The following is a 26696-nucleotide window of genomic DNA, read 5'->3' on the forward strand; positions in this document are numbered from 1 at the left end:
AATCCAAGCTCTGACTAGTGTGCACCATTGCCAGAAGACTACGTCTAATGTAACCTGTAGCACAAGACTTTGTTTTAAACCAAACAGTGTCCAACCTTGAGTCAACATTGTTTCACCCCAACTTCCCCAGCTACTTATTCATATCGGTACATTTCCATATATCAGTTCACCTGTGCAAGTGTACCTATAAAAATTCCTGGCCTGCAAACATTTTACTAGCACATGAAGACGTTACGTAGCCTTAGTTTCTATGCTGGCCACAGAGGAAAGGAAAGTTCTTCTTCAACCAGTATGGAAATGTAGGCTACTACTAAGCCATGTAGGCTAGAACCAACCAACCAACCACAACAGTCAATTGCCTTCTACCAAGGGGTCTTGCGTAGGTACAGAATAGTTTGTTCTAATAGTTTGTTCACTCAGCTGCATGGAATTCCTGGTGGCCTATGGCAACCAGGCAAATGGTTAAATACAAGGCTGGATTTGATTCAAGTTCTGTTCTCATGTTTCTTATCATCAAATACTTTCTGCTAGAGACACTTGAACATCTCTCTAGACGCTACTTATAGAAAAAGGGCCACTCTGTATATTGTAGAACAGAGGCAATTTAGTTAGTGCTCTCTACAAAATGTCCTGTCTGCCAAATGTGCAATTATTAACAGGGACATTATATACCGTTACTCTGGGATGAGGTGAAAAAAGTACCGGACTATTTGAGATGTCCCAGCTTTATTGAAGATGCGCTTTAAACCTTGGATAGCTTGCAAAACACATTTAAATTGAAGAGGTTTAAAAGAGCATCAACTCAGAACTGACATGTGTAAACAAGTCCTTAATGGATAAATCATTTTAAGAATGCAGTATTTAAATGTTAATGCCTGGAATATTCATGTGGAAAATAAGCATGTAAGCCATCTTTGAACTTTTTAATGTATCCTCACATATTCCTGCATAGTTGCATTAAAATTCCAGCACATGAAAAAGGAGAAGGCTGAAACTATTGGACATTGTCTATGTGGACAAGGACAGTACTTCATTAGACCCAACATTACCAGTGACCAGTCAATTTAATGTTATACTGTACTTTATTTAAATTATTGTTTTGTATAAAACAACCATATAGCATTTCCAAGAGTACTCTGACAAGCTGAATATGTGCAATTACATTCGCTGAATATGTGCAATTACATTCTTTCTGTGTTAGTTTCACAATGGGAGTTTGATTCTCTAGAAGATGAATAAATATTTACACCGAGTATATATATGAAAGAGATCTGTTCCATTTTACTGTTAGATCCTTATAAGGGGATATACTTCTCTCTGGCTAGCGGAAAGGTTCTGTTCGGTTCCAAAAGAAAAAAATGCTGAAAGGTCACTTGTAGAAAGCCCAATAGACTTCCAGGGAAATCACTATGACTTTACACAGTGGAAAACACAGCATAATTTAGCTAGTGATCTTAACAGTTTTAAGATACTCTTCATAAGAGAGATATAACAAAGAGCAAAACCTATTTTTTTTATTAGAAAACATAGGGCTTTATCGAAGACCAAGCGTAAGATTACATTGAATGCTTGTTGCAGAAAGCAAGAAAACCTGAAAAACCATTGAAATGTTTTCATATCAGACACTTTCAGATTTCACAGCTTCTATAATGCAAATCATTTCTCCTCAATTCCTTCATTCATTCGCTTGCTTGTTGGCAAGTGGGCAAGAACAAATTCAGCAGTTGTTAGCAGTGTCAATGAGCTATTCTTCCTCAAGAAAATAGCTTTCTTGTGCAGGGCTTAGAGTGAGGCATTTCTTTCTTTTTCTCAGCTAGCTTAATATCAATCACATATTCTCTTCATGTTTGCTCAATAATACAGCAAAACAATTCACATTTTTTTTTCTTGCTAGTTGCCATTGGGAGAGTGCTTGAACTCACTTTGTGAGTCCTATAGCATCTTAATCTAATATGCCAATGTTAGATTCACAATGCTAGGTACAAAACCGGGACATCTGTATACAGTGGTACCTCGGTTTACGAACTTAATCCGTTCTGGAAGTCTGTTCTTAAACTGAAACAGTTCTTAAACTGAGACACGCTTTCCCTAGTGAGGCCTTCCGCAGCCGGTGCACTTCCACTGTTCTGGCTTCCATTCTTAGACCGAGGTAAAGTTTGCAAACTGGGACACTACTTCTGGTTTTGCGGAGTTTGTAAACTGAATCGTTTGTAAACAGGGCTGTTCTTAAACTGAGGTACCACTGTACTACAATGGAATATTTTTTCTGTTGTTGGTGTGAATGGTTTTCAGCTTATTTGACTCTTGACAATCGTCCATTGCGTTTGTCAAGAGAAAGAGTGGCACCTTTGAAGGAACACCCACTGATCACAGTCACACCAATTCTCCAGTAAACAAGACAAGTGGGGGCCCCTCCACCTGTTCTCCTCTTTTTTCTTCCTAATGTAACCCTAATGTCTCAACAAATGAAACAGACCTATGGAAAATGTAACTTGAAAAAAGAGACATTGCACATACCTTTGTAAACCAAGAAAACTTTAATAAAATATTATTTAAAAAACAACAAGACAAGTGGGGTGGGGCTTTTACAGCACATTTCCACACATGCTTATTCGGAAATAATAATAATAATAATAATAATAATAATAATAATAATAATAATAATAATTATAATAATAATTATAATTATTTTATATCCCACCCATTTCACTGGGTTTCCCCAGTCACTCTGAGCAGCTCCCAAAAGAATATTAATAGCACGGTAAAACATCAAACATTAAAAACTTCCCTAAACAGGGCTGCCTTCATTAGTTGAAATGAGGCTTATTCCCAAGTAAGTGGGGGCACGATTGCATCCTTCATCTAATATGATATCTAGAAGGCTACTTGTTGTGTTAAGGCTGCCACCGCACGTGAAAGACAAATTTATTATGACATCAGCGCTTGTGAATTAAACGTCTGCTTCATCCGATGCAATGGAGCATAGTAATCAAGTGTCAGAAACACACACACACGTGTAGACGCTGGAGCTCGATGAGAACGCGCAGCCTGCGGCGATTCAATCAGAGCTTAAACAAGCGCAGCGGGAGCCCCTCCGAGGGCGCGAAAAATCCCCGGGGCTGCGACTCGTTTTGAGGTGCGAAAGCGGCGCAGTCTCCGACTAGCTGCCGCTCCAGGAAGCCGGGGCGCCGTCGCTTTCTCGCCTCTCCCTTCCCGGCTGCCCTCGGGGACACAGGCAGGCTCCTCCCGCCGTCTGGCGCAGGCGAGCCGCTTCCAGGGAAGAGCAGAGCAGGCGCCGCCGCCGGCGTAGCTAGCGGCCTGGGGCTCCGCAGGTGGCTGGCGGGCGGGAGGAGCAGGAAGCGCGGCGGCGGCGGAGGGATTATTGGCGGAGGGGAGGTGCCGGGGCCGCGGCAGAAGCAGGCCGAGGGAGGAGGATGGCGCGGTCGACGGGAGACTCGGAGCAGGTCCGCTACTGCGCGCGCTTCAACTACCTGTGCCTCAAGTTCACGCTCATCACCTACTCCACGGTGTTTTGGGTGAGTGCGAGGGGCGGGCGGGCCGGACCTCCGTCAGGCGGCAGCAGCTCCCCTGTAGTAGGGTGTAGTCGCCGAGCTGGGGCAGGCAAGAAAGAAGGAAAGCGGGGCGACGAGCGAGGAGCTGCCATGGGGGGTGGGGAGAGGAGAAATGTCCCTCCGCGCCCGCGCGGGGTTGCCCCGGGGATGCCCTCCTGCTGCCTTTTGTGCTTTTTCTCACAGAACCGGGGCGACCTGTTAGCAACAGGTGTGGTGCGATGTGGGTAAGGCTGCTGGAAAGAAGCACCAGGAAACGCGCCGGCCGGCCGCAGCGTTTGGGAATCTGAGGGGGGTTTTGTTGTTGTTGTTCAGGGAGTTGCGCACAGAAACCACACACACACACATGCCGCCGCCTCCTCCTAACACGCCGGGGCGGTCCGTCCAGTTGCAAAGGTTTCCAATCCCACCCAGTGTCGGGAAAGCAAACAGCTCGCTCGATAAGCACGTGCTTTTATTTATTTATTTTTTTGTCAGTGGGAGGCTATTCCGTGGTTTAAAATAACGCCGATTTCAAAGTATGTAACGGAGGAGACCCTTCAGGGGTGCGGTCAGAATAGCTGTAGCTTGACTTGTGCGGTGAATTTAGCTGTAGGCTTTTAACTTGGCAAACTAGTGCCCTGACTCAGTCGAGGAAGAAAAAAAAAATGCATTAAAGTGGTTGTGACACCTGCTGCCTTTCTCTAAAGCGATCATATGCTAGCAGTGACTATTAGAAAAGGCAGGGTCATATTTCCTTGCCATCTCCTCCTGCTCTGAAATTTTCTTCTGGTTCTGTCAAACTAATAAAATAATTCATTTTTGCAGCAAACATTGTTTAAATAGAAATAGTCTCTGAAAATTGTACATATGCTTAATTTTTTTGTGTTGTCATGCACCCATCATTCTGCAACCAACATTGCAAACACACAGGTTTGTTAAGAAGTGCAGAAGAAGATAAAAACCATGCATTTATGTGGCCTGCATAGTTCTGAGTTCAAAGTCTCAATTTTTGCTTGTGGCACACCCCACATTAGTAGGGAGGCAAATTTTAACCTATAAGGAAATATTTAATGAATTAGTCACGTGGATGAATTGATAAGAGCTTGCAGGTTTAATTCAAACAGCCTGTTTTGTTTACAATCGCCACCATTTCCATCCCTTCCCTTTTCTCTCTCTGCTGTGTTGAATATAGACTAAACACCTTGTGACAGGGATCTGTGTGTGCTTGTTCTTTGTAAAATACTTATTACACAGTGACAGTGTAATATGACTGACTGACTGACTGAAGAATATTGCTCCCAATAAGACTGATTCCAGTAAAAGCCCCAAGCTTTCATGCTATTTGAAAGACAGTTCAGCTGTCACTTTGGATTGTATTCATACTTATATTGGATTAATTAACCATTAACACATGAGGATCTGGACTGGACATAATGTTCCCTGTTACTATGAATAATAGTTTATGCGGAGTGTTAGATCCACACACACTTCTCTCTTCTTCTGCCTTGCTTTGGTCTGGAGAGCCTGGTTTGTTTAAACTAGAGTTCCCTGTTTAGATGAAATAAGAGACTGTGGCTTAATGTTTGCGTACTAATCAGTACATTATTCCAGGGCCAGGAATTAACCTAAAGCTAAAGATGAAAAGAGGGGCTTTAGTTTAAACAAACCAAGATATCTGCACTGAAGAGGACTTGCAATGGGAGGGGCAAAAGAGGAGCAAAAGGTTTTGACACTCGTTCTTTGCTTCATGGTTTATGAAGCTAGGAATAATTAAGTCTGAACTGACCCTTACTTTGTTCATTATTGTATCTTCAGATCTGTGACTATCGCTCAATCAATACACAACACCACTTAACTAACATGTAGCTCAGTTAACACACAATGCCCAACCATGATTTTGTGGCTGGGAGTACCTTTGCGAGTTTGCACATGCTCTTATTCCCTCCCCTCCTCTACTTCCTGAGTTTTTCTAGCTCACATTGCTGTGGTGTCCAAATTGGCACCTTATGATTTGTGCTAACCTCTGAGTCATGGTTTGCAAACCATCTTCAAACCAACGTTTCAAATTCTGTTTAACATCATGGCAAACTATGGTTAGTAAACATCAGGAAGTAGATGGAAGAGGGTAGATTGTGGTCTGTTGGTGAACTATTGGCCAATTTTGGGTGAACAACCTAGTTCAGGTGTGGGTAACATTTGTCCCTGCAGGTGTTGCTGCACTCCATTCCCATCATGCTTGCCATTGGAGTTCAACCACATGTGGTAGCTCAGAGGTTAGCAACCCCTGATCTTACCTCCTTTAAGTTGTGTTGTTGGGTTTCTTGCAAAAAATGCTTGACTAAATGCATCTTGATCTCTTAAGAAAAGAGTGCACATTTTGAATCGGTTAACACCTGTTTGTTGTGCTTTCATTGTTTAGAGGACTTGCATTCTGGATATGATCTCTTGCTTTGTAAATATGAAATATTTTGGTGGACCCCTGGGCTTCTTAAGAAAAATAAAACAAGATATGTCTTGTGGGTATCGTTAGAGTCTTTCATTGGGCAATAATGGCTGCCTCAACAGTGAGTAAGCTGAATGAGATGAAAGGTTAGGTAGCAGTTGCTCTGTCAAAATATTGTTCTGTTTCACTGAAGTGAGTTGAAGAGGTCATTGGGGTCATGGAACTAAACTTAAGATCCAGTTAAAAGTGTGAATGTAGAGGCCTTATAATTGTGTTTGTGCTTGCATTGTAGCTTTCTGTGTATTAGTTCTAGAAATTACTGCCAGATAATTCAGTTTTCATTAGCATAATTCTACCTACATTGGGGAACGGAACTTGCCGATCTGTTTTATTAATAATGCCAAAAATCATTTTAGAAATATTTTGGCTATTTTTTTTATGGCTCAAGTTTAGCTGGAACTGTTTGGATCTTCAGATCCCGGGCTGATATCATCTGAAGGATTACTCACTTTCTTCACTCTATTTAGGGATCACAGCTAATAGATCCTTGACTGAAATACCACTGAAGGTTCATGCTGTTCTTTATCCTTATGGGGAAATTCCTTACTTTCGTGTGACGCTAGCTAAATTTCCTATTTACAGTTAAAGTTATCTGTATTCCAGGCGGCTAGGATGTAGGTTCCCAGTTCCCAGTTCCTTATTATTAGTTCCTAGTTCAACAGAGAGCTGCATGAGCAGCCTAAACGAGGAACTGAATTTCATAACATCTTGGCACCCCAAAATGAGATTTGGGGCTACCTCATACCTTACGGGATGTGGGTGGCGCTGTGGGTAAAACCTCAGTGCCTAGGACTTGCTGATTGCAAGGTCGGCGGTTCGAATCCCTGCGGCGGGGTGAGCTCCCGTCGTTCGGTCCCAGCTCCTGCCCACCTAGCAGTTCGAAAGCACCCCTAAGTGCAAGTAGATAAATAGGTACCGCTTTATAGCGGGAAGGTAAACGGCGTTTCCGTGTGCGGCACTGGTGCTGGCTCGCCAGAGCAGCTTCGTCACGCTGGCCACGTGACCCGGAAGTGTCTTCGGACGGCGCCGACTCCTGGCCTCTTGAGCGAGATGAGTGTGCAACCCTAGAGTCGGTCACGACTGGCCTGTACGGGCAGGGGTACCTTTACCTTTACATACCTTACATCTCCATGACTGGGAGGCTGTTTCCTTCAAGATACAGCAGAGACATGTAGGGGCATTTCCCTGAACGTGCAAATACCTAAGTGTGGGTGGGGGCAGGGACAAATGTTTGAACCCCTGATGCTTCTCAGGATGACATGCATGAGGCTTTTGAAGTGGGTCTTGTTTGTGCACCCCGCCTCCCATCCACAGATACAGCGTTTGCATATTCTGAGAAATGTACAAACATGCCTCCTTATTCTCTCCATCAAAAGCTTTGCTTTTGCACAACACACGATTCCACCCTGGTCATTCAGTGTCACAGTGTCAAGCCTTATGTTCTAACCAGCTCACATATGCCCAGGAAGGCTGGCACTTCTTTGTATAATGATGCACACATTCCTACAACCAAAAGTCAGACTTTTCTAGAAAGAAGCGACTTAAGAACCTCAAATGGAGAGGCCTCTCCAGCCAATACACTTTTGTCATAAAAGATTGGTGAGAGGATCACTCCTTTCTCAGTTTATTTTAAACTGCCTTCTTTGGCAGTTTTTCTTCCTCAGAGGAATTTTTATTGAGGGGAAAAGAGACCTTTTTAAAGCTATGCTTATTTTTAACTTTGATAAATGAAATGGTTTATATTTCTTAGAAGTATATTTTGGCACTGCTTTTATATATATATAAAAAGGATTTCCCCTTAGTTCCCTGGCTCTCTTGGTTATTGATGGGAGAAATTTTGAAGCTGTGAGTGTGTTGAGGTATGGGAGCTCTAAAAATACAATTCAGGATTGGTCACTCGGGCCATATGGAGACAGGACCTTTCACCCCAGAGCTAATAGCACTGTAGGGAATATTTCCACCACGATCATGGTTGAGGGGAGGGAAGGCTTAAACATCCCCATGTGACAAATTTAGATACTGTATTAATATTTATTAAGTCATATTCATTTTGCGTTGGATGATCATGTAGCAGGATAAACTGATTTTCTCTCTTCTAAAATGTTGGATAAGAAGGCTGCTGAAAATAAGTAGACACACGGTTTTAAAGATTATTTTCGTTAGCTTGATTCAGGTAGAACAAGAACAGAAGAAATATTACCCTGGACCAAACCACTGCATCTAAATAGTCTTTAAACCTCTTTTGTTGACCAGCAGCATTACACTTTCCATTTTTAAGTTCAGAATAGAGTAGTTGCTTTGGAAGACGATCATCAGGCTTCCAAACAACATGATCACTCCAACGAAGTTGATGTTGAAGAATCATTGCTTAGACACTGGTGATCTTTGCTTCTTCTAGTACACTGGCATTAGTTCACCTGATCCCGATTGAAGCGCAGAGTGTTTGAGGACTGGGACATTCACAGGGAAACCAAAATGCTTGTTTACAAAGCTATTGTACTACCAACTTTACTGTATGCTTGGGTGTCCCTATAAGGCCATTAAGACCAGAGTGTAAGACTACCTTGTGCACCACTATTATCAATAAAAACAAACATTGAGTATTGTGGCACTTTAAAGATTAACACAATTATCCTTTAAATAAAATGATATTGTTTTATTAGTATGAATCTTTTATGAAAGTGGCACAAGACTCTTGGCTGAAGTGGACTTACCACCGATACATTTCCAGAAGACTAAACATGTTATCAGTTCGGTTACAGAACAGTTCAATAATGTTTTGGTTGTGACATGGCCTGTTGGAAATACAATCTGCCCCTGATTTAGGGACCAGACAAAATAATGCTGTGTCCTTGATGCTTCCAGTTTGCTGTACCTGGTTTAAGGGTTTTTGGGTTGTTTGTTTTTTAAATCAATTCCACCTTTCAAGATTTCTGCTAGTTTGTACTTTTTTGAAATAAGCAGTAATTTGATTTTCTCTTTTTAATAAGTCAGTTTAAAATACAGCCATTGGTTTTGTTTGGAAAACAACAATAACAAACACTTTCTCTTTCTTTCTGTTACAGTTGCTAGGAGGGTTTGTCTTAGCAGTTGGCATTTATGCAGAAGTTGAAAGACAGAAATATAAAACCCTTGAAAGTGCCTTTTTAGCTCCAGCCATTCTTCTAATACTCCTAGGTATTATAATGTTCCTCGTTTCCTTCGTGGGTGTGTTGGCTTCCTTAAGGGACAACTTACACCTTCTTCAAGCTGTAAGTACTTTTATATAAGTAGGAGTCTACTTGTAACCTGAACTTGATGTTTATGAAAACTTACTTTGATCTCTATTCTGTAAACAGCTTTAAGACAGCTTAGCTAATAGCTTCCTTTTTTGGATAAACAGCAGAGAGAAAGGAAAGTGCAAGATGGATTCTAATTTAACCAGCATAAATGAAGTTGTCAAAGGCAAATGCTTTACTTTAGTGGCACTTAATCATGGTTTTAGAGAAAATGTGGGTGTAACTGAAAAAGCCTGCTTAAACAAAAGTAAGATTTATGTAAGAAAAATGCAATGTAAATTCAGGCATATAAAATGTTTTTATATTTAACAAATATTTAACGTGTTTACATACCGTAGCTTGATGTTAAAAGTGGAATCAGGATAAAATATTTTCATTCACAAAATGTATTTACTTATTATTTAAACTGAAGTCCATTGATTTACTGCCTCCAGGTTAGCAGAGCAGGTTTCTTTCACAGCATGTATGCTTGAACTTTATCCATCTATATGGTTTTTTTTAATGTGTCATATTTTTATATAACGTATTTATTAATGAAAAGAGCCCTTTGATCTAAAGTAGCACCATGATTCCTTTTGGGGTAGAACCAGTGATCGACATTTTCACATCAACAATAAAACAATCAATATGCGTAAAACAATATGCAAATTAAATTTAGAGCAATGTTGAGAATGAAAAGTAAACAGCAAGAATTCATTAACACTACAGTGGTACCTCGGGTTAAGAACTTAATTCGTCCTGGAGGTCTGTTCTTAACCTGAAGCCTCCCGCTGCCGCCATGCTGCTGCTGCACAATTTCTTTTTTCACCCTGAAGCAAAGTTATTAACCTGAGGTAATATTTCTGGGTTAACGGAGTGTGTAACCTGAAGCGTATATAACTTGAAGCGTATGTAACCTGAGGTATTGGCCTCTGGTGGGGTGTTCCACTGCCAATCTCATGTATGCACGTGAATTGATTATTACAATATTAGAGCAGCCCACTCGCTCTGCAACACTCAGTCAGATGTTTATTAGAGTAAGCTGACCAAGGAGACGAAATGCAAAGTATAAAATACAAAACCACAGCCTCCATGAAACCAATGATTTTAAAATGACAAGCTCAGAACTAAGAATCATAGCAGGCCTATGAAACATTACAACATTCGGAAGTCTTGCCACCTGCTTAATAATAAACGTATTGATCCCCTCAAGGAAGAAACTGGGAAAGTTCTCTGAAGATCAGTTAGGAAACTGTTTCGTAAGTGAATATATTGTGTGCAATCTTCTGATAAAACGACAGAAAAAGAACTGACCCTTTTGACCTCTGAGAGGTCATACAGAAAGCATCTGCCTAACTAAAGGGAACTAAGTTTTGAAGTGAAACATTAAGATGGGCAAATCAAATAGCTGTTCTGTACTTTGGCACCTAGCAACTACAGTGGTACCTCTGGTTACGTACTTAATTTGTTCCGGGAGTCCGTTCTTAACCTGAAACTGTTCTTAGCCTGAAGCACCACTTTCGCTAATGGGGCCTCCCGCTGCCGCCGCACAATTTCTGTTCTCATCCTGAAGCAAAGTTCTTAACCTGAGGTACTATTTCTGGGTTAGTAGAGTCTGTAACCTGAAGCGTATGTAACCTGAAGTGTATGTTACCCAAGGTTCCACTGTATGTGCTTGCATGGTGCTTGCTGCAGCGTCCCCATGCCACAAGTGTCTCCTTGATGACCAAATGTAACAGGGAGAAGGCCCCTCCCCTTTCCGTTTGCCAGATTGCGATGATTTGTGTTTCCCTTCTAGTGAGTTGCCCTCACCAGCCAGTGCTGCATGTTTCGATTTCAAAGCCGTGTAAATTTATAAAGAAAAAAGGGGGAAGAAAGAAAAAGAAAGAAAAAAGAAAGAAAAAAAAGTATGTTCGAATGTAGCAAGGGCATTAAGGTCTTCGGTCCATTGTATAATAGAGTCTAAAACATGAGTGCTGCACAGAACACAAGAGAGGAGGATGAAGGTGGCTTGGGAATCTGACTGTTGCCACAGGTCTGCCTTCATCTCCTGTGCTGCTGCCGCCGTCTGCTGCTCATCCTCAGTAGTTGAGAGGCAAGATCACCCCCCGAGGCACATGGGTCTTTGCAGAGTAGCAGTGGCAAGTGCTCCAGTGGCACTGCCTCATCTACAGCAGTTCTAAAAGTTGCTTAATTTCACTGGAAGTCATGAGTCATGATTTCAGTGCTGAAGATTTTAGATTTTGTATGTTTACGTAATATTTTTGAACTTCTTTTGCAGTTCATGTACATCTTGGGTATTTGTTTGCTCATTGAATTAATTGGTGGAGTTATGGCCTTAATGTTCAGGAATCAGGTAAGAAAACTGAAATATTCAAGAAAAGGTACCTTTAAAAAAACTTCTCCCTATTTGTTATGGAAAAATGGAACCAGTACTCACTTATCTCAAAGCAAAATTACTGACTATTATGGAAGAGTCACAGAAGATCATGTATTTGAGTAGCAAGATTGCAACAAAGTCAGGGCTTGCAAACACTACTGTAAAATTAAAATTGCATTCTGGCACTCCTGATTCTGTGCCCTAAACAACTATGTAACTTACAGAAATCAAGCAAATTTTCATAATTTCTTACTTTGTGTAATTTATTCTGCAATATTCATAGAAACTCTTTTTATCCTTCTGGCTTTTCAGCAGGTGTTTTCCACAGTTCAAAGTGTATGTTTTTACCTTAAAGGCTAAAACTATTACCATTTAAAAAAATGAAATATGAGATTCTTAGGAACTTAGATTCAGTGCCTAATACCACACTATATGTTCAGTAGGCTGTGAGTTTAGCTTATTTGTATGTATGTTGTTTTTCCGTAGTCAGCTGTGCCCAAAGCAACTCATTAAGTTATCAAAAATACAACATTTGGGGAAAATCCAGTTTGTAACCAAATATCAATGTCAGTGAATTCAAGTAAGGCAAAAACTTTTCAACCAGAATAGGATAAATTCAGTATTACAAAGAAAGAATTAGACTACAACAGTTAGACTTAATATGTATGAATGAAGCTAATAACACACTTCAAGTGCTGCTCTTACAGCACTCCAAGAGCCCACACTGGTCTAAATACATTTCAGAGGGGGTTGGGGGCTGCTCATCACCAGGCTAGATGGTTCACAATGGCCTCCCCTTTCTGTCTTCCAGAGGAGACTTTGACAGCAGCAAAAGGGAAGTTCCTGTTAAGGGCCAATTTGTTGGATTTTTCAGGCTTTAAAGAATCTTGTGTGTTACTGTAGTAGGAAATGAAAAAAAGAGAGAAAGAAAGAAAGAAAGATGGTCTTTATTTCCAAAAAGAAGGAAATACGTATATGATGCCTTGCACTTCCTTCAGTATTTTCAAAAGACACCCATAATTGAGTATTGGCAAAATGAACATTAACTGAGGCTAAAAGCCTGGTAGCTAATAAACTAAAGATTCTGTAACTGTATGGTTGTAACTGTTCTAACATTTTGTCATAAACTGGGAATAGCTTTGAGTGTTGCCAGAATATAACTTCATAGTGCTTTAGGAAGATAAGGATTGACAAGTTGTCTTTGGCAGTCCGCTACCCCTCTGAAGCTTCCAACCTGCCTGCTGGCCTTGCATGTGTGCAGTAGCATAAATACGATAGAATGAGACAACTTGCCTCTGTGCAGCCTGGATACGAGCACAATATATAGGCATCAAATATCACTCAATACATTATTGCTTAGATTATGTTATGTGAAGTTACTTTTCAGTATGGAGAAATGCAATAACATTTTCAAGATGTCAGATTACCTTGTTCGGAGATTTTCAAATCAGGCAGTGTGGTACCACCGCAGCTTCACACTGGCTCTCTGCCTGTGGCCTAACGCGATACAGGACATTTAGGCTGTAATCCTGCACACACTCACCTGGGAGTAAGTCAGGAGGGCCTACTTTCTTCTTAGAAGACATGTATCACATTGCTCCCATGCCTTGGGAAAAGACTTCAAACACAGTAAGTTGGTGAAAAGGTTGTATATGTTAAAATATAACAATCAGAAGAACTGCGGAATAATAGCCAAATCAAACAAATGTGAGCAGAGGAAGTTAGCTCGGGTGTTGGAGGGCAACCTCCCTTCTCACATTATGTGGCTCCCCAGCCAAAGATTGGAATATCCACCCCTCCTTGCTAGGTGAATCATGAGCTGTAGATGTGCCTCAAGCCCCAGTGTTCAGAAGCTTTCATCCAGGCATGCATCTCTAGTCCAGAGAGCACTCAGCAGCACCCCTAAAGCATCTTTATTTGGGTGATAACTTGTGGTTGTTCCCTGCCTAAAAATGCCTCATGGTACCAGCCAACTGTTGTTTTAATTTCCTTCATCAGCCTGCACAGAATGCTTCAGAGGCGATCGGTTTCTGCTTGTTTGCGTCCACCCACTCGCACACAACAGCTTGAAAATAGCTCTCGGCACTGGCAGATGGACCCCATTGACCCAGTGAGGGGCAGGAATATCATAACTGATTCTGGGGTGTGGAATATAGCCCCCCCAAAAAACCCAAGAGAAACTGCTTGACCACGTGGGAGAACCCAACTTCCAAAGTGAGAGGGATAGAGCAGACTTGTTAATTGGACAGCAGGTTTTTTGCGAAGAGCAAGAGCAATTCATTCTGCGTAGTGAGAACTTGGAATTTCAGCAGCAGCATCCTTAAAAGTCCACAACTATTTTTAACTTTCTTGAGCATCAGTTCCACAAGGCATGGATAAAGACTTGAGAGCCTGCCCAGGCATAGAAATTCCTACCCGCAGCACTGTAATGTCCCTTCTTAACTTGAAATAATGAGGCATACACTCATTCTGGCTAGGCCCAAAGGGTGGAGATGTAAATTACTTCCTTCCCCCAAGCTTCTCATTTTACAGGTAGGTTTCAGTCAGCCTGTTCCAAGTGCTAGTAAGCAATTCTGAGCCATTAGTGTTTTGGAGAAACGTGGAGCTTGGTGTTTCCTCTTGCAGCACAAGCTGGCCTGACAAGCCTGTTTTGTCTCTAAAGTTGACGTACCAGTCCTCTGATTTGCAAACGCTTGTCTACCTTGAATGTCTAACTCAGGGAAACTGATTGCTTGCTAATAATAGTGAAGTGAATAAAAGTTTGAGATAATAGGGACCCCCTCACACACATAATAAATTTTCAGTTATGATGTTGTACCTTCAGATGCTTTGCCTCAAAGTAGTATTTCTGTAGTGTGAATGTTGCATTTTCCCACCATTCAAACTGAATATTGTATCTATGTGAAAAGGAATGGTGCACCAATGGAGACAGGATTCGGCCTGAGCAGATAGAGATCTTGGGCCTCGCAAGTTGATTTTTTTTGGAAGAACTTAGCCATTACGGGGTGTATCCTGCTATTAGAATGATACTCATGTGGGAGATAGGTATTTTCTGGTTGGTTTGTTTGTTTTAAAGAACCATTTTATACTCCAGCATTAGATGTTGGGGACAACAGTGCTGATTTGGGCCCCACACTGTGGGTGCCCAGCACGACTTGCCCCCTGCCCACACTGTGACATTATGATGCACATGCCATGACATCATGATGCATGCTGTGGTGTCATGATGTCATAGCGTGGGGCGGGACACAAGCTCCAGCAGCACAGTGACAGGACTCCTCCCTCCAGCGCTCTCTCTCTCTCTCCAATTCCACGCTCTCTCTTCCACCCCATGCTTGATCTCCTTGCTCTTTCTCCCACCCCGCCCACACTCTGTGCTCTCTTCCACCCCAACTCTACACTCTTTCATCCCCTAACTCCACACACTCTCTTCCCCTCCTGCCTGAACTCCACACTCTCTCTCCCACCCCCCGCCTGAACTCGGTGCTCTTTCCATGCGGTATGGAGCCTGCGTGCCAGCTCCTGCATTTTGCTGGTGCCCAGCCCCTATATGGGAAATTATCTGGGTGCTTGGGCACGCAGGGCCCCGGGGAGATAGTGCCTATGGTAGGGGCGTAGGCAATCTTCAAATAATTTTCTGTGTGTGGACAAATTGGAGGAGAGAAGAGCTTGCTGGTACCCACCATTTGTTGAAGGGAGAGATTACACTCCAGATTGGAATGGTATAGTGGGAGAGTTTTTAACTTCTAAAGCAGTAAAAATAAAGAAAAAACCCCCAATGCTACAAAATGGACATTGGAAGGATGTATTATTTGTTACTTATGATACATCGCAGGCATTGTCCAACAGTTAATAACCGTATTCCACGCAGCAATGTGAATGAGAGGAAAAATCACATTTTCCCATTTACAAAATACTCCAGTTGGTATGCTGGGAAAATGCAAAAATCCTGTAACAAAGCCACTTTTTCATTAAGTTAGTTCTGTGGATCCTACATAATGGTCTAAGTAAGATGTTTGACATTTATTGCATGAAAACAACTATCAAACCATAAGCAAACATTTGCAGGAGTAGGTTCTTGTTTTCCTACAATTTTATATATTGACAGGGCCTAATACCAGACTAGTTCTTGCATATTGCTTATTTTTAGGGCTGTCAATCAGTTACACATTCTTGACCCATAATCTGCTTTTGATTCTTACATTAAATTGTAGATATCATCATCATCTTTCTAAGATACCAAAGGAAGTGTGAGAACTTGCAGCATGTTAAAATTTTCTCTTTCATTTGCTTTTGTAGCAGCTTATCAGAACTAAGAGTCTAAAAAGCATTACAATCATTCTCAGTTCCACTGCTGAATAGACTTGTTAAAACTTGTTGCCAGTTATGGATGGTATGAGTGCATGCTTATACTTTTTTCTTTTCAAATTATGTGTGCTTGATTTCATTAGTCTTTTTTCCCTTTAGACAATTGACTTTGTAAATGAGAACATCCGAAGAGGTATTGTGAATTACTACGATGACTTGGACTTCAAAAACATAATGGATTTTGTTCAAAAGGAGGTTGGTTTTTGGATGTCAAATTAATCAAACAGTAGTAAGCTATTCATTGATCCCATGTGCTACAATATAGCAGTAGCTTCCAGCTATTTGCTGTTCAGGTGGATGTGTTGGGGTGCTCAGTGCTGGGGTGGCTTCCTTGCTGACAGTGGACCCCTGCCCACTGGTGGAGGCTGGCAGAGCTGGGCAGGGGCATCTCTGCTCCATTCAGACCCTTTCCAGCATGGTGAGTTGGGGGTTTGGATGGCTCTGTTAATTGCTTACAAATTTGATGATTTAGTTTCCATGCAAACATTTTTCAGGCACTAAGGTGTTTGTCGGAACTTGAAACCCTTTCTGAGGGTAATAGGCCATTGAGAGTTAGAAATTGTTTTGAACCACGGCTGTGTGTTATTCCATAGCATGCTTAATTGACTCATTGGTTTGTGTTGAAATACTTACTGGGTTGCTTTTGCCTTGAGCTACAGAGATGTTAAATGAAACGGAAAAGTTGGATATTTTTTAACATACAGAGAACAGCATGTGTATAGATATATAGATGAAAACTCCCATCATTTAAAAGACAACTTTGACTTTATGGTGAAGATTTTGGACACAACCCAGAAGAGAGGTTCTTTTGGGCAAACTAAATTGAAATGAAGGGAGGTGTGCATAAACATTAATGCTCATTTCAATGAGGCTTGCTCAGAAGACCATGGTGGTGAATTGTGTTCCTTATAAGATATTTTTTAAAGGGGACAGCCTTCTTTTAAAAAAAGGTCAGGAACAAATTGTTTTAGGCGTGTACTAATTCATAGCTTTCCAAGTCGCCCTTTTGTTAAATGTATACACAAAGTTTTTAGAGTTCTCGTAAGTATCTGGTTTATCCTTGTTTAGGTCCCTGCCAATGAGATGTTTAGTTAATGAGTTAATGATTGATTAACAGTGTTTAGTTTTCTAGTTCTTGTTTTATAAATGAAATTACATTAGCTATTCTCTTTTACTCTGTAATGATACTCATAAAACCTGGGACGATTCTGTGGTGCGTAGTCAAAGCTGAGAAAATTTAGATGCAGCAAATAGAAGCTGAAGGTCACAAATGATGCAAAGGAAAGTTTAATCAATCATTTTATGATGCTTATTGTAAATAGCTCATCAAAATCCAAATGTTTTTTGAGTTTGACCTTCAGGAGTGTAGTCATCAGCAGATCTCCGCTTTTGGCTTTGGCTGTTTTGCTTGAAGGAAGATGCTACGTTCAAAATGTATGGGGATTTCATGATATTTTAGCCATTAAATTAAACACACACACACACACACACACACACACACACACAAATAAATTACACAGTATTCAGATCTTTGGCTAGATAGCTGCTGCCCTTTTTGTTCCTATTGCAACCCTACACATTCTTTGCTTTAGTGTTTTTCTTTCCTTTTTTGCAGTCAGACTAGACATCATATAGCATAAATTTAAATTAACATATTGCTTAGGTCAGCCTTTCCCAACTTGGTGTCTTCTGGATGTTTTGGACTATTAACTCACATCAGGGAGCACCAGGTTGGGGAAGGCTCCCTTATACCTATAATTTGGGGTTCTAAAGTGAATAGGGATTGCTTTGGAATCTGGTAGGATCAAGCCTTGAGACTTCCTCACAGAGTTCTTTACAGGCTCTTCCTGCCCCTGAATAGAGCTGCAAGCAGTATACATTTTTGTGGTTTTGTGTTCCATACATTTAAATTTGTGATTTGTAAATAATGTTAGGCACCTCCACACATGCCTATAATAATAATAATGAGAAATTAGGACATGAAGCCTCTATAATAATCACGAGGTTTTTTTCTTTCTTACTGATAATAAGGTTCTAAATTTCTGCAGCAAGGATTTGTCTTTGTGTAACACCTTTTCCCCCCTCTTCAAAGTTCAAGTGCTGTGGCGGTGAAGATTTTAAAGACTGGTCAGAAAACCAGTACCATGACTGCAGTGCCCCAGGACCACTAGCTTGTGGAGTTCCTTACTCTTGTTGTGTCACAAACAAGGTAAACGTTAGTTATTATTCTGGATTAATTTTGCAGTTACCTGTTTGTTCCGCACAGTTCACCAAATGATTTTTTTTTCCATGAAAGAAAATCAGTCTGGCAAGCTAAAATTGCCACCAAGAATGGAGATCTGTACACGGAAGGGTTCGTTATGTGATTCATCTTGCTTGATATGATCTGTGCACACTTAGACTATGTGTAACAAATGGTAAGCAAGTGTACATTTTCCACACAAAAGCAGATCACCCAGAAACAACCTTGGTAAGGATAACAGGCTCTTTCAGTACAATTTCCTAAAAGGAAAAGTTCTAGGAATCCTTTTTAAAATAAATTGGTTTATTTGTGCTGGTTTTCTACAGATATTTTAAGTGCTGGATTCCCCTCCCCCCCTAATATTTTTTGAAGCAAATGAAGAATTATATCCATTTTCTTCTAGGCTGTTTATGGAATGAAAGATTAATTATACCATGTTACCTTTTCCTGACCAATCAAAAATAACCATTAAGAAATGTTTCCAAAGAAAGCCTAGTAATAACATCATATCAGTATGATAGAATACAAAGCTCAACCACATTTGGGTAAATTAAAAATGGACGCTCCATTGAGAGTTTGTGACAGAGAGGGTGATAATAGAACGTTGTTTAGCAAAATATTTTTGCATCTCTTTTTTCATTATTACCAAATGAAACCAGTAATGTTGCTATAAATAGTATTGCCCTTTTTAGGTTATAAGAGAACATGTTACCACGTATATCACAGAACAGTCCTTGAAATCTTGCAGCACCGTCTTGTTAACACTCATTTGTCTGGAGGATGCCACACCGGCAGTCTTTAAAAAATAAATCAAGATGAATAAATCTTAGCCGCTTGACATGTTTCCAAAACCAACTTGGCTTTTGCACTGGAAATGTACAGATGTGAGCAGTAATTAGTCATTTACTCTCTGGTCATGGAAAAGTACTGTTAATATGTGAGGGCAGCGTCTCTATCTTTGGACAAATTTCATGCAGTACGTAAGATTCAGATACTGATACCTAGGTGTAAGCAGCTTCCTATCACAGCTAAGCTTGGGGGTAGCCCACAAATGTGCTTGCCAAGGAACTTTTTGGGCCCAAGCGTGTTTATGTTCTGCCACCTCTGGCATGGCACTGCTCATAGAGCCTAGGAGGGGATGCCTGGGCAGAGTCTGCGTAATTTCTCCTTCCACAGGCTATCAGAGCTTGACAGGACTAACTCCCACCTGATGGGAAGGCAGAATTAGGAATGACCTGACTCAGTCCAGTGGCCTCCTCCCACATCTTAGCAGAACAGAGCCAAGGATCTTAAAATGAAAAGTTGGCAGCCCTATGTGCTACTCCCATATCCTGTAATAGCTTAGAGTGATTCTGCAGACAGACTGACCCTGATTAAAGAGCACACAGTCTTACCATTGCCAGAATGGCGGTGGCTGTTTTGCTGCTCTGCGAATGAACATGCATAACTTTCCCTCCAACCCTTTTGCCTAGTTCTTCAGTGTGGTAGATCCTGAAAGGAGAAGATCTGCCTGTGGAAGATCCTAGCTGGCTGGCAGCTTTGATGTCCAAACTCTAGAGCAGTTTTATGGCTTCCTTTGCAATTTGTGATTATTATTTTTTTGCTTTAGGAGGCAAGTTAAATATACTTTATACATGTGTGTGTGTGTGTGTGTGTGTTGCCACTTTGAACAAACCCCCAAAAGGTGGCAACCCACTTGACTCATGATGGGAAAGACAAGAATTGGTGGTACACAGTATTCAGCTGTGTTCTGTGTACATTTGCATACTTGTGGAAATTGTACTGGCTGGGCATGAGCTGGGCTCAGCTGCAGTTGAAGAACAGACACTGCTGTTTGCGTGGAACATCCGTCACGACGCTCAGTCTCACGCCTGGAGGATGCTTTAGAGCAGTGGCCCTAGGGCAGCACCATCTTTAGAAAGATGACAGCCACCAAGAGCCAATGCTGAAGGAAGCCTGTATGCAGCATCATTCCCAGTTTTAGGACATAGTACCTAGGAAGCCACCTTCTACCGAGTCAGGCCATATATATGTTCATCTAGCTAAATGCAATGTTTCCAGGGTTTCTGACAGAAGTCTTTCCTTGCCCTTCCTGAAGATCTTGGGGATTAAGGCTGGGACCTTCTGGGACAAAGCACAAACTCCATCACTGAGCTGCCATCTTTGTTGCTGAGAAAGCACTTTCTCCGCTGCCACTCCTGCCATCAATGAAGCATCTGAGGCAGCCTATTTTGTTGCCCTTAAAATGCACCTCATATTTGCTACCTGAGGTGAGACCTTCGGTTTGGCACTACCTATAAAACAAAAGGTGCTTTCCCCCCCAGTATGCTCAGTAACATGCAAATGTAAACTGTTTGCACTCTGAAGTGGCTTGGCAAAGCTGGAGATCTTTAAAAAAAATAAAACTACCTATAACTTAAATCATGACAGTTTTATTCAAAGGTTTTCAACTTTGGCATTGCCAGTTGGTTTAGATGATAGAAATTAAAAAACAATTTAACGATTCCTGTCATAGCTTCCGATGACTTTCTCTCTTTACCGGAGGTCCTTCATCTTGCTTGTTGACCCTTTGCAGATTTCTGGAGCATCCCAGGACACACCTCACAAGTAGTCAGTGCATTTATGTGTTATGTATTGTGAATAGTAACTAAGGGCACAAGGTGCTGGGAACTTCTCTGTAAGCCACACTGAAATATGCCTCACATGTGACTAATTTCTATTCAGATACCACCTTTTCAATGGAAGAAGTGAATTCCACGCAAACTGTGTTTAGAGAGCTAAACTTGACAACTGCACACACACACATTTTGTTGCAAGTATAGGCACTTGGAAAGTACAATTGCTGTGCATATGAAACTTCCTACAGGAGAATATAGGATGTTGTTCAGCAGAGATGACTGGAAATTAATTGAAAAGAAGCACAGATTTGTTGTGTTCTATTCTGTTTCCCCTTTGTATTTAAACCAATTCACAAACCAAGAACTTATATATTGACCACTAATAATGAACCATATATTGCAGATATTGCTGCAAAATTATTGTGCTATTTTTTTGACATGAGAAGACTTGGCTTATTTATTTGTATCATTAAATATCCAAATGATCATTGTTTATAAAACTCAATTAAAAATTGTTTAAAAAAGCAGCAGTCGCACAAATTTGTTCTTAAGTGATTTATTCATTTGTGCAAGAGATGTTCCCAGTGGACTTGGTCGACAGTAGCAGCAGTATCGTGTGGATATCCTTGTTCATGCCTTGGTTTCATAGTAAGGAGAGTAATGATTTATAAGTGGCATTCATGGGCAAGATTCAAAGCTCAAGCGCCTTAACAGCCCTCAAGGTTGACCATTCTTGTTCACAAGAGAAACTGTGGCCTTGTGAAATGTGAACGCTGAATAAATTGGGATATTATCAAGGGCTGTGTAACTGCAAACTGAATTGTGAAGCTTGGTGTAAGTCTTTGAGCTTTTGAAATTTGGGAGATTGTAGTAATAATTGTGGCGGTAGGCAACTCATTTGTGCCAACTTCACACTTTTATGTGAAAGTACCTTCCAAATAGCATTGAAAATACTTTCACAAGAAGCGTAGCAGGGGCTCTTAATGCTTACAGTCACTGTTGTTTTCCAGTTTACTCACTGTACTGTTTCAGGCCTGATAAAATGAAGACATCCAAATATATACTGATTATTTCATAGTTTGCATTATCCAAAAATCGAAAATAAGCTATATAAATATATTCATGTTGCACTGTACTCATATTGTGAAATATGTTTTCCCCCCAGACAGCAGTTATCAATACCATGTGTGGATATAAAACTATGAATGAAGAGGTAGGAACATATATTTTCCCCCATATACAGTTAGCTTTAAGCCATTTGAAATGATCTACTGTTTTGAGGTTACAATTTGCAGTCTTGTGTCTGCACCATCAAGCATTTCTGTTGCAGACCAGAAAAGGAAAACTCTCCATGTCTTATTTGTTCCTGTGCTGTTTTTTATGCCTTTGCAACCCACACATGCCAAGAAGAGCATGTGTATGATTTGTAAGGCTGCAGTTATCTTAATCTCAAATAGATCTGTTTGTGGGCACACCACAATCTGCTGTTTAAGGCTGAGGTAAACAGATCTACTTCTGAGTAAATGCCCAAGCAAAAGGGTTGTGTTCTTTTTAATAAACACATTTTCTGTGATTTTTGTATATTGTGGGTAATTGTATTGTATATTGTGCTGACTTCACTGGAACAAAACATGGATGCGGGGAGCAAGATGAATTGGCTGTTCTTTAGACCTAGCATGTGAGTAACAGCTGGCACAGAAATACCAGTCTGTTGTTGAAGTTTCTTGCAATGCAAGAAAGCATTTTAGGCGGAATTAAATGTTCCGCTAAGGCGGCTGTTGCATTTGCAGTGTGCATTTCTGCTTGCCAGATGAAATTGTTCCCGCCCCCCTTTCCTCCCCTGTTTTGGGGGTTCTCTTGACCCAAGCAAATCTGAGGATGCTGTAGGGATCACTCAGGGGACAGTGCCATTGGGCTAGGAAGACTAGTTGTGTTGGCTCCCACTAGTGCAAACAACTGACTTAAACGCAGACCTGTGTCTCATGTGGTTGGTCTGGTAATGTTGGCCTGAAAATAGGAATGAATTGCTTGCCATCTCTCCCATCCCTTTGCAGCTTAAGATTGGGAATAAGATGTAACAAATGGAACTGGAATGGCAGCTTGAACTCGAAAGTAATTTATTAAAAAATATGTACTCTTTCAAACAAGGCTCTAGGGATCTCTCAGGGCACCTAACATTATATAAAAAATCATTTTAAAAATCCAATTAAATCATAACGCAACCAGTGTCATCTTATAAACAAATCATCGGCAGTAAACTGCCCTGGCTGGAGGGGCAGTCTCTTTTGAGAGGCGCTGCAGAAAAATCCCTGCTCTTTGGCATTAGTCTGGACTTTGACAAAGAGGGAATTGGAAGCAACACCCACTCAGACGATCTCAGTCCTAGTATCTGGGGAGGCGTAGTATATGAAGTAGACATTTTCAACCTGCCACATAAAACCCACTGAGATCCCAGCAGTAAAATCTGTGTGTGAATTTCAGTGGGGCTGTTAGCATTGAATACAGGGCACATATTGTCTCAGTAAGACAAATCAGGCTGTTTACTTAAAAATCTCTGTTGTTACTTTACAGCGCTTAAGTGTTCAACACGTGATATATGTGAGAGGATGCACAAGCGCTGTACTGATTTGGTTTTTGGACAACTATGCCATCATGGCTGGCATTCTGCTTGGTATATTGCTGCCACAGGTAAGGCTGGCAAGACTGTAAAAGGAAATATTCAGGACAAGGCCTTGGCTCCTTCCTTCCTTGTTGGTTTGTGAGCCACAGTTTGTAGCTTTGATGCGTGACATGGGGGTCAGTTGTTTCCTATATGTGTTTTGGGCTGTCAGAGAGGGTGGCAAACTTCTCTGTTATTCATCGGTCAGTTTGCAGTAGAGCTGGATCCCTTTCAGTGTGGTCCGTAAAGACAGGCAGTAAGACCTGTGAAACTTAAGTGCTTGGGCAAATATTTAAAAGACATATATATATATATATATATATATATATATATATATATATATATATATATATAATATAAAATTATATATTGCTCTTACAACTTTTGAAAATCCTTTATGAATGATACCGTGGAAAACATTTTTACAACTGACTAAATTGCTTCATGAACCAGATTGGATAATCAGGCTGTCTGTTGACCAGCCTTGGTGTTAATGATTCTGATGACTGCCTGGATGATTCCTATGCTGCTGGTCTTGGAAATAAGTAGCCCTGGCAAGAATAACTAATATCAATGGTACAATATGTTGAAAGATTGCAGTTGGCAAGGGTGATCGTGTCCTGTTGAATTAGTGTTTCTGAATAAAATATTTGTAGAAATGGCAAACATTGCACATCAAACTACATATGTTACACAAACATTACCTCATTTAAACAAATTGGGAGGGAAAGGGTTTACAAGCCCTTCTGTTTTCCTCTCCTTCCTTATTAAAATGCTATTGCATATGTCCTCTGAGAAAGTATAACTCCCATGAGATTTCTGGGGTTTTCCCCATGGCATGCTTGCAGCACACCAGAGAGGGAAGGGAGAAATCTAGGGTGATTCCAGACTGCGATTGAATCCCACCTGAAAATACTCAAACGAGTAATTTGGGTTGTACAACTGCAGTTGATTGGGAGGTTTTGTGCAACAAACTCATTTCCCCCAGAACCAGACTTTTAAAGTGATGAGAAGATGCACTGGGAAGTATAAAGTAATGCTTGCTTTGGCATAATGTCTTCTGGAAGCAACCCCAATCTTTCTCTTCTTGTGGCATTTGGAGCACCACTCCCACTTCCTCTGTGCCATCGAAGAAGTCTAAATTAAAGAGGAGGGGAGGAGGGCTTAGGAGGATTGTGATCCTGGCACCAATAATGTTTTGAGGATCGGAGTGGCTAGGAGGGAGGGAGATTTCTCAAAGGAGCTTGGAAAATGTCAGGCTGTTTTTGACCTTTTGGGAAATGCCTTGGCTTACTTCAAAGCCGTTCCATTTTGGTTTGGGGAAGGCTTGCTCTTGTCTAACCTTTGTCAAGAATCTCAGTGATTGACTTCCTGGGGAATTATATTCAAGCATCCATCCTTTGGATGGTGTAGCGATTCATTGCTGTCAAGTCTTGCTTTTCCGAAAACACTTTGTTTTTCTGTGTGAAATTCCTTAGCTCAAGCAGCAATAGTCTGAGATCCATTTCTCATGTTTTTAGTACTTTGGGCACTGTGCAAATCATGTGTGAAGTGCACCAAAGTGCAAATTTCTGCACATTCAGAGGTATGGGTCCACACCTGCCTTTTCTGAAGGTTTTTAAGAGGACAAGTGCCAAATTTCAATATGCCTGAGTTATCCACACTTGTTGCTAGGTGCACATTATAGAAGCAAAGTTGTTATAGAATCAGAAGGGACCTTGAGGGCCAACTAGTCCAACCCCCTGCAGTGCAGGAATCTCAACTTGTGTCCTTTGATATCTATCTGAGTACAAACTTTAAAATGAGAATTGTTTCCCCCAAATGAGCAGGAATTGTAAACTGTTAGTGAATGGTGCTATTCTGATCATCCTCGTCACTTTATTTTGCAGTTCCTTGGGGTTTTGCTGTCTTTGCTTTACATCACCCGAGTAGAAGATATAATTGCAGAACACAAGCTTAACGAGACTCTGCTTGATGGAGGGAGACGGAAGGTGGACATTGAATTTACTAGCGCTGGGTGCTGTATGTGTTATCCTGAGTGATCCCCAGGTATTCCTTTAAGACAAATGACTAACATCCCTTTGCATTGTGCCTTGACTGTAGTCAGAACTTAATGTGATTTGCAAACAATAGTCCTTAGGAAACAAACCTCCCAATTCTTTCCAGACCTTGATTAATTAATGTTTTGCTCTGAGCGTTCTTTACAGTTTCACTGGCTTTGAGCTTGAAATGTGTTGTCTCTTGTGGCATCTAAAAATCTAGCCAGTTTCCTGCTTTACAGTAAACAGTATAGCTAATCTGGGAGGGAAATGGTTGTGAAAATTAATACAATAATTATTGTAGCCAAACTGACTATGTACAAGGGCTGTCCACATTCCCTATGCAAGGATGTCACTAACAACATAAAATCATCTTTTCTTCTTTCTATTTTTCTAGTCATTTTCAGAACATGGTAAGATTACCAATGCAGGGGGCACAATCTCAAGTTCACTCTAAAAGGATATTTTGGTGACTTTCCCACCTCAGAACGATGGTTAGCTTGAAGTAGCCATTTCCTAATTTTTTCCAAAGGATATTTGCTACTTTGTTTTTTATTAGCTGACTGAATTCAGGCTTTTTAAAAACTTGAAAATTTCGCGTAGGTTCTTTTTATTTTCAAGACTTGGGTCCTACCACTAGGCAGATTTATTCACGCCAACTGCAGATCATACTATTTTGTGGGCATGTTCAGTTTTGGGTGGAAGCCTGTGTAAGTAATACTTACCTGTCCAAATTGTGTCGTTTAAAATACTGTGCAATCATGTTTTGATGCTGCTTCTTATGGGTTAGGGAAAGCACTCTGGAGGCCTTGATTAATCTTTTGTGCCTTTCTACTATAAACCACTATCTGGATTAAGTCAGATAATGGCAGCTTGCTTTGATGCCAATTTAATTTCCTAATTTATATATTTTTGTATGATATTTGGTATCCCTGATTAATTTGAATCCTGTATGTATTGTGATGTACTGTATTTTTCCTGCCTATTGACTGGAATTCTGGTGTGTACAGAGATGCAATTCTTTATATAGAAAATAAATTTAATGATTTTGTAAAAAAAGAAAAAGGAAAACTTTTTTT

At 40.8% G+C, this 26696-nt stretch overlaps 1 protein-coding gene across 1 annotated transcript; it reads left to right on the top strand.

Annotated features, from left to right (window-relative positions):
* Positions 1-2973: 2973 nt before the first annotated feature.
* TSPAN15 (tetraspanin 15) lies at positions 2974-26664 on the top strand. Its single transcript, XM_053388474.1, has 8 exons — positions 2974-3536; positions 9120-9305; positions 11593-11667; positions 16159-16254; positions 18152-18268; positions 22085-22132; positions 23491-23607; positions 25468-26664. Exons 1-8 carry the CDS (start codon positions 3435-3437, stop codon positions 25618-25620), a joined length of 894 nt encoding a protein of 297 aa, XP_053244449.1. The 5' UTR covers positions 2974-3434; the 3' UTR covers positions 25621-26664.
* The last annotated feature ends 32 nt before the right edge of the window (positions 26665-26696 follow it).

Source organism: Podarcis raffonei, chromosome 5 (assembly GCF_027172205.1).
Source record: "Podarcis raffonei isolate rPodRaf1 chromosome 5, rPodRaf1.pri, whole genome shotgun sequence".
Classification (NCBI taxonomy): domain Eukaryota; kingdom Metazoa; phylum Chordata; class Lepidosauria; order Squamata; family Lacertidae; genus Podarcis; species Podarcis raffonei.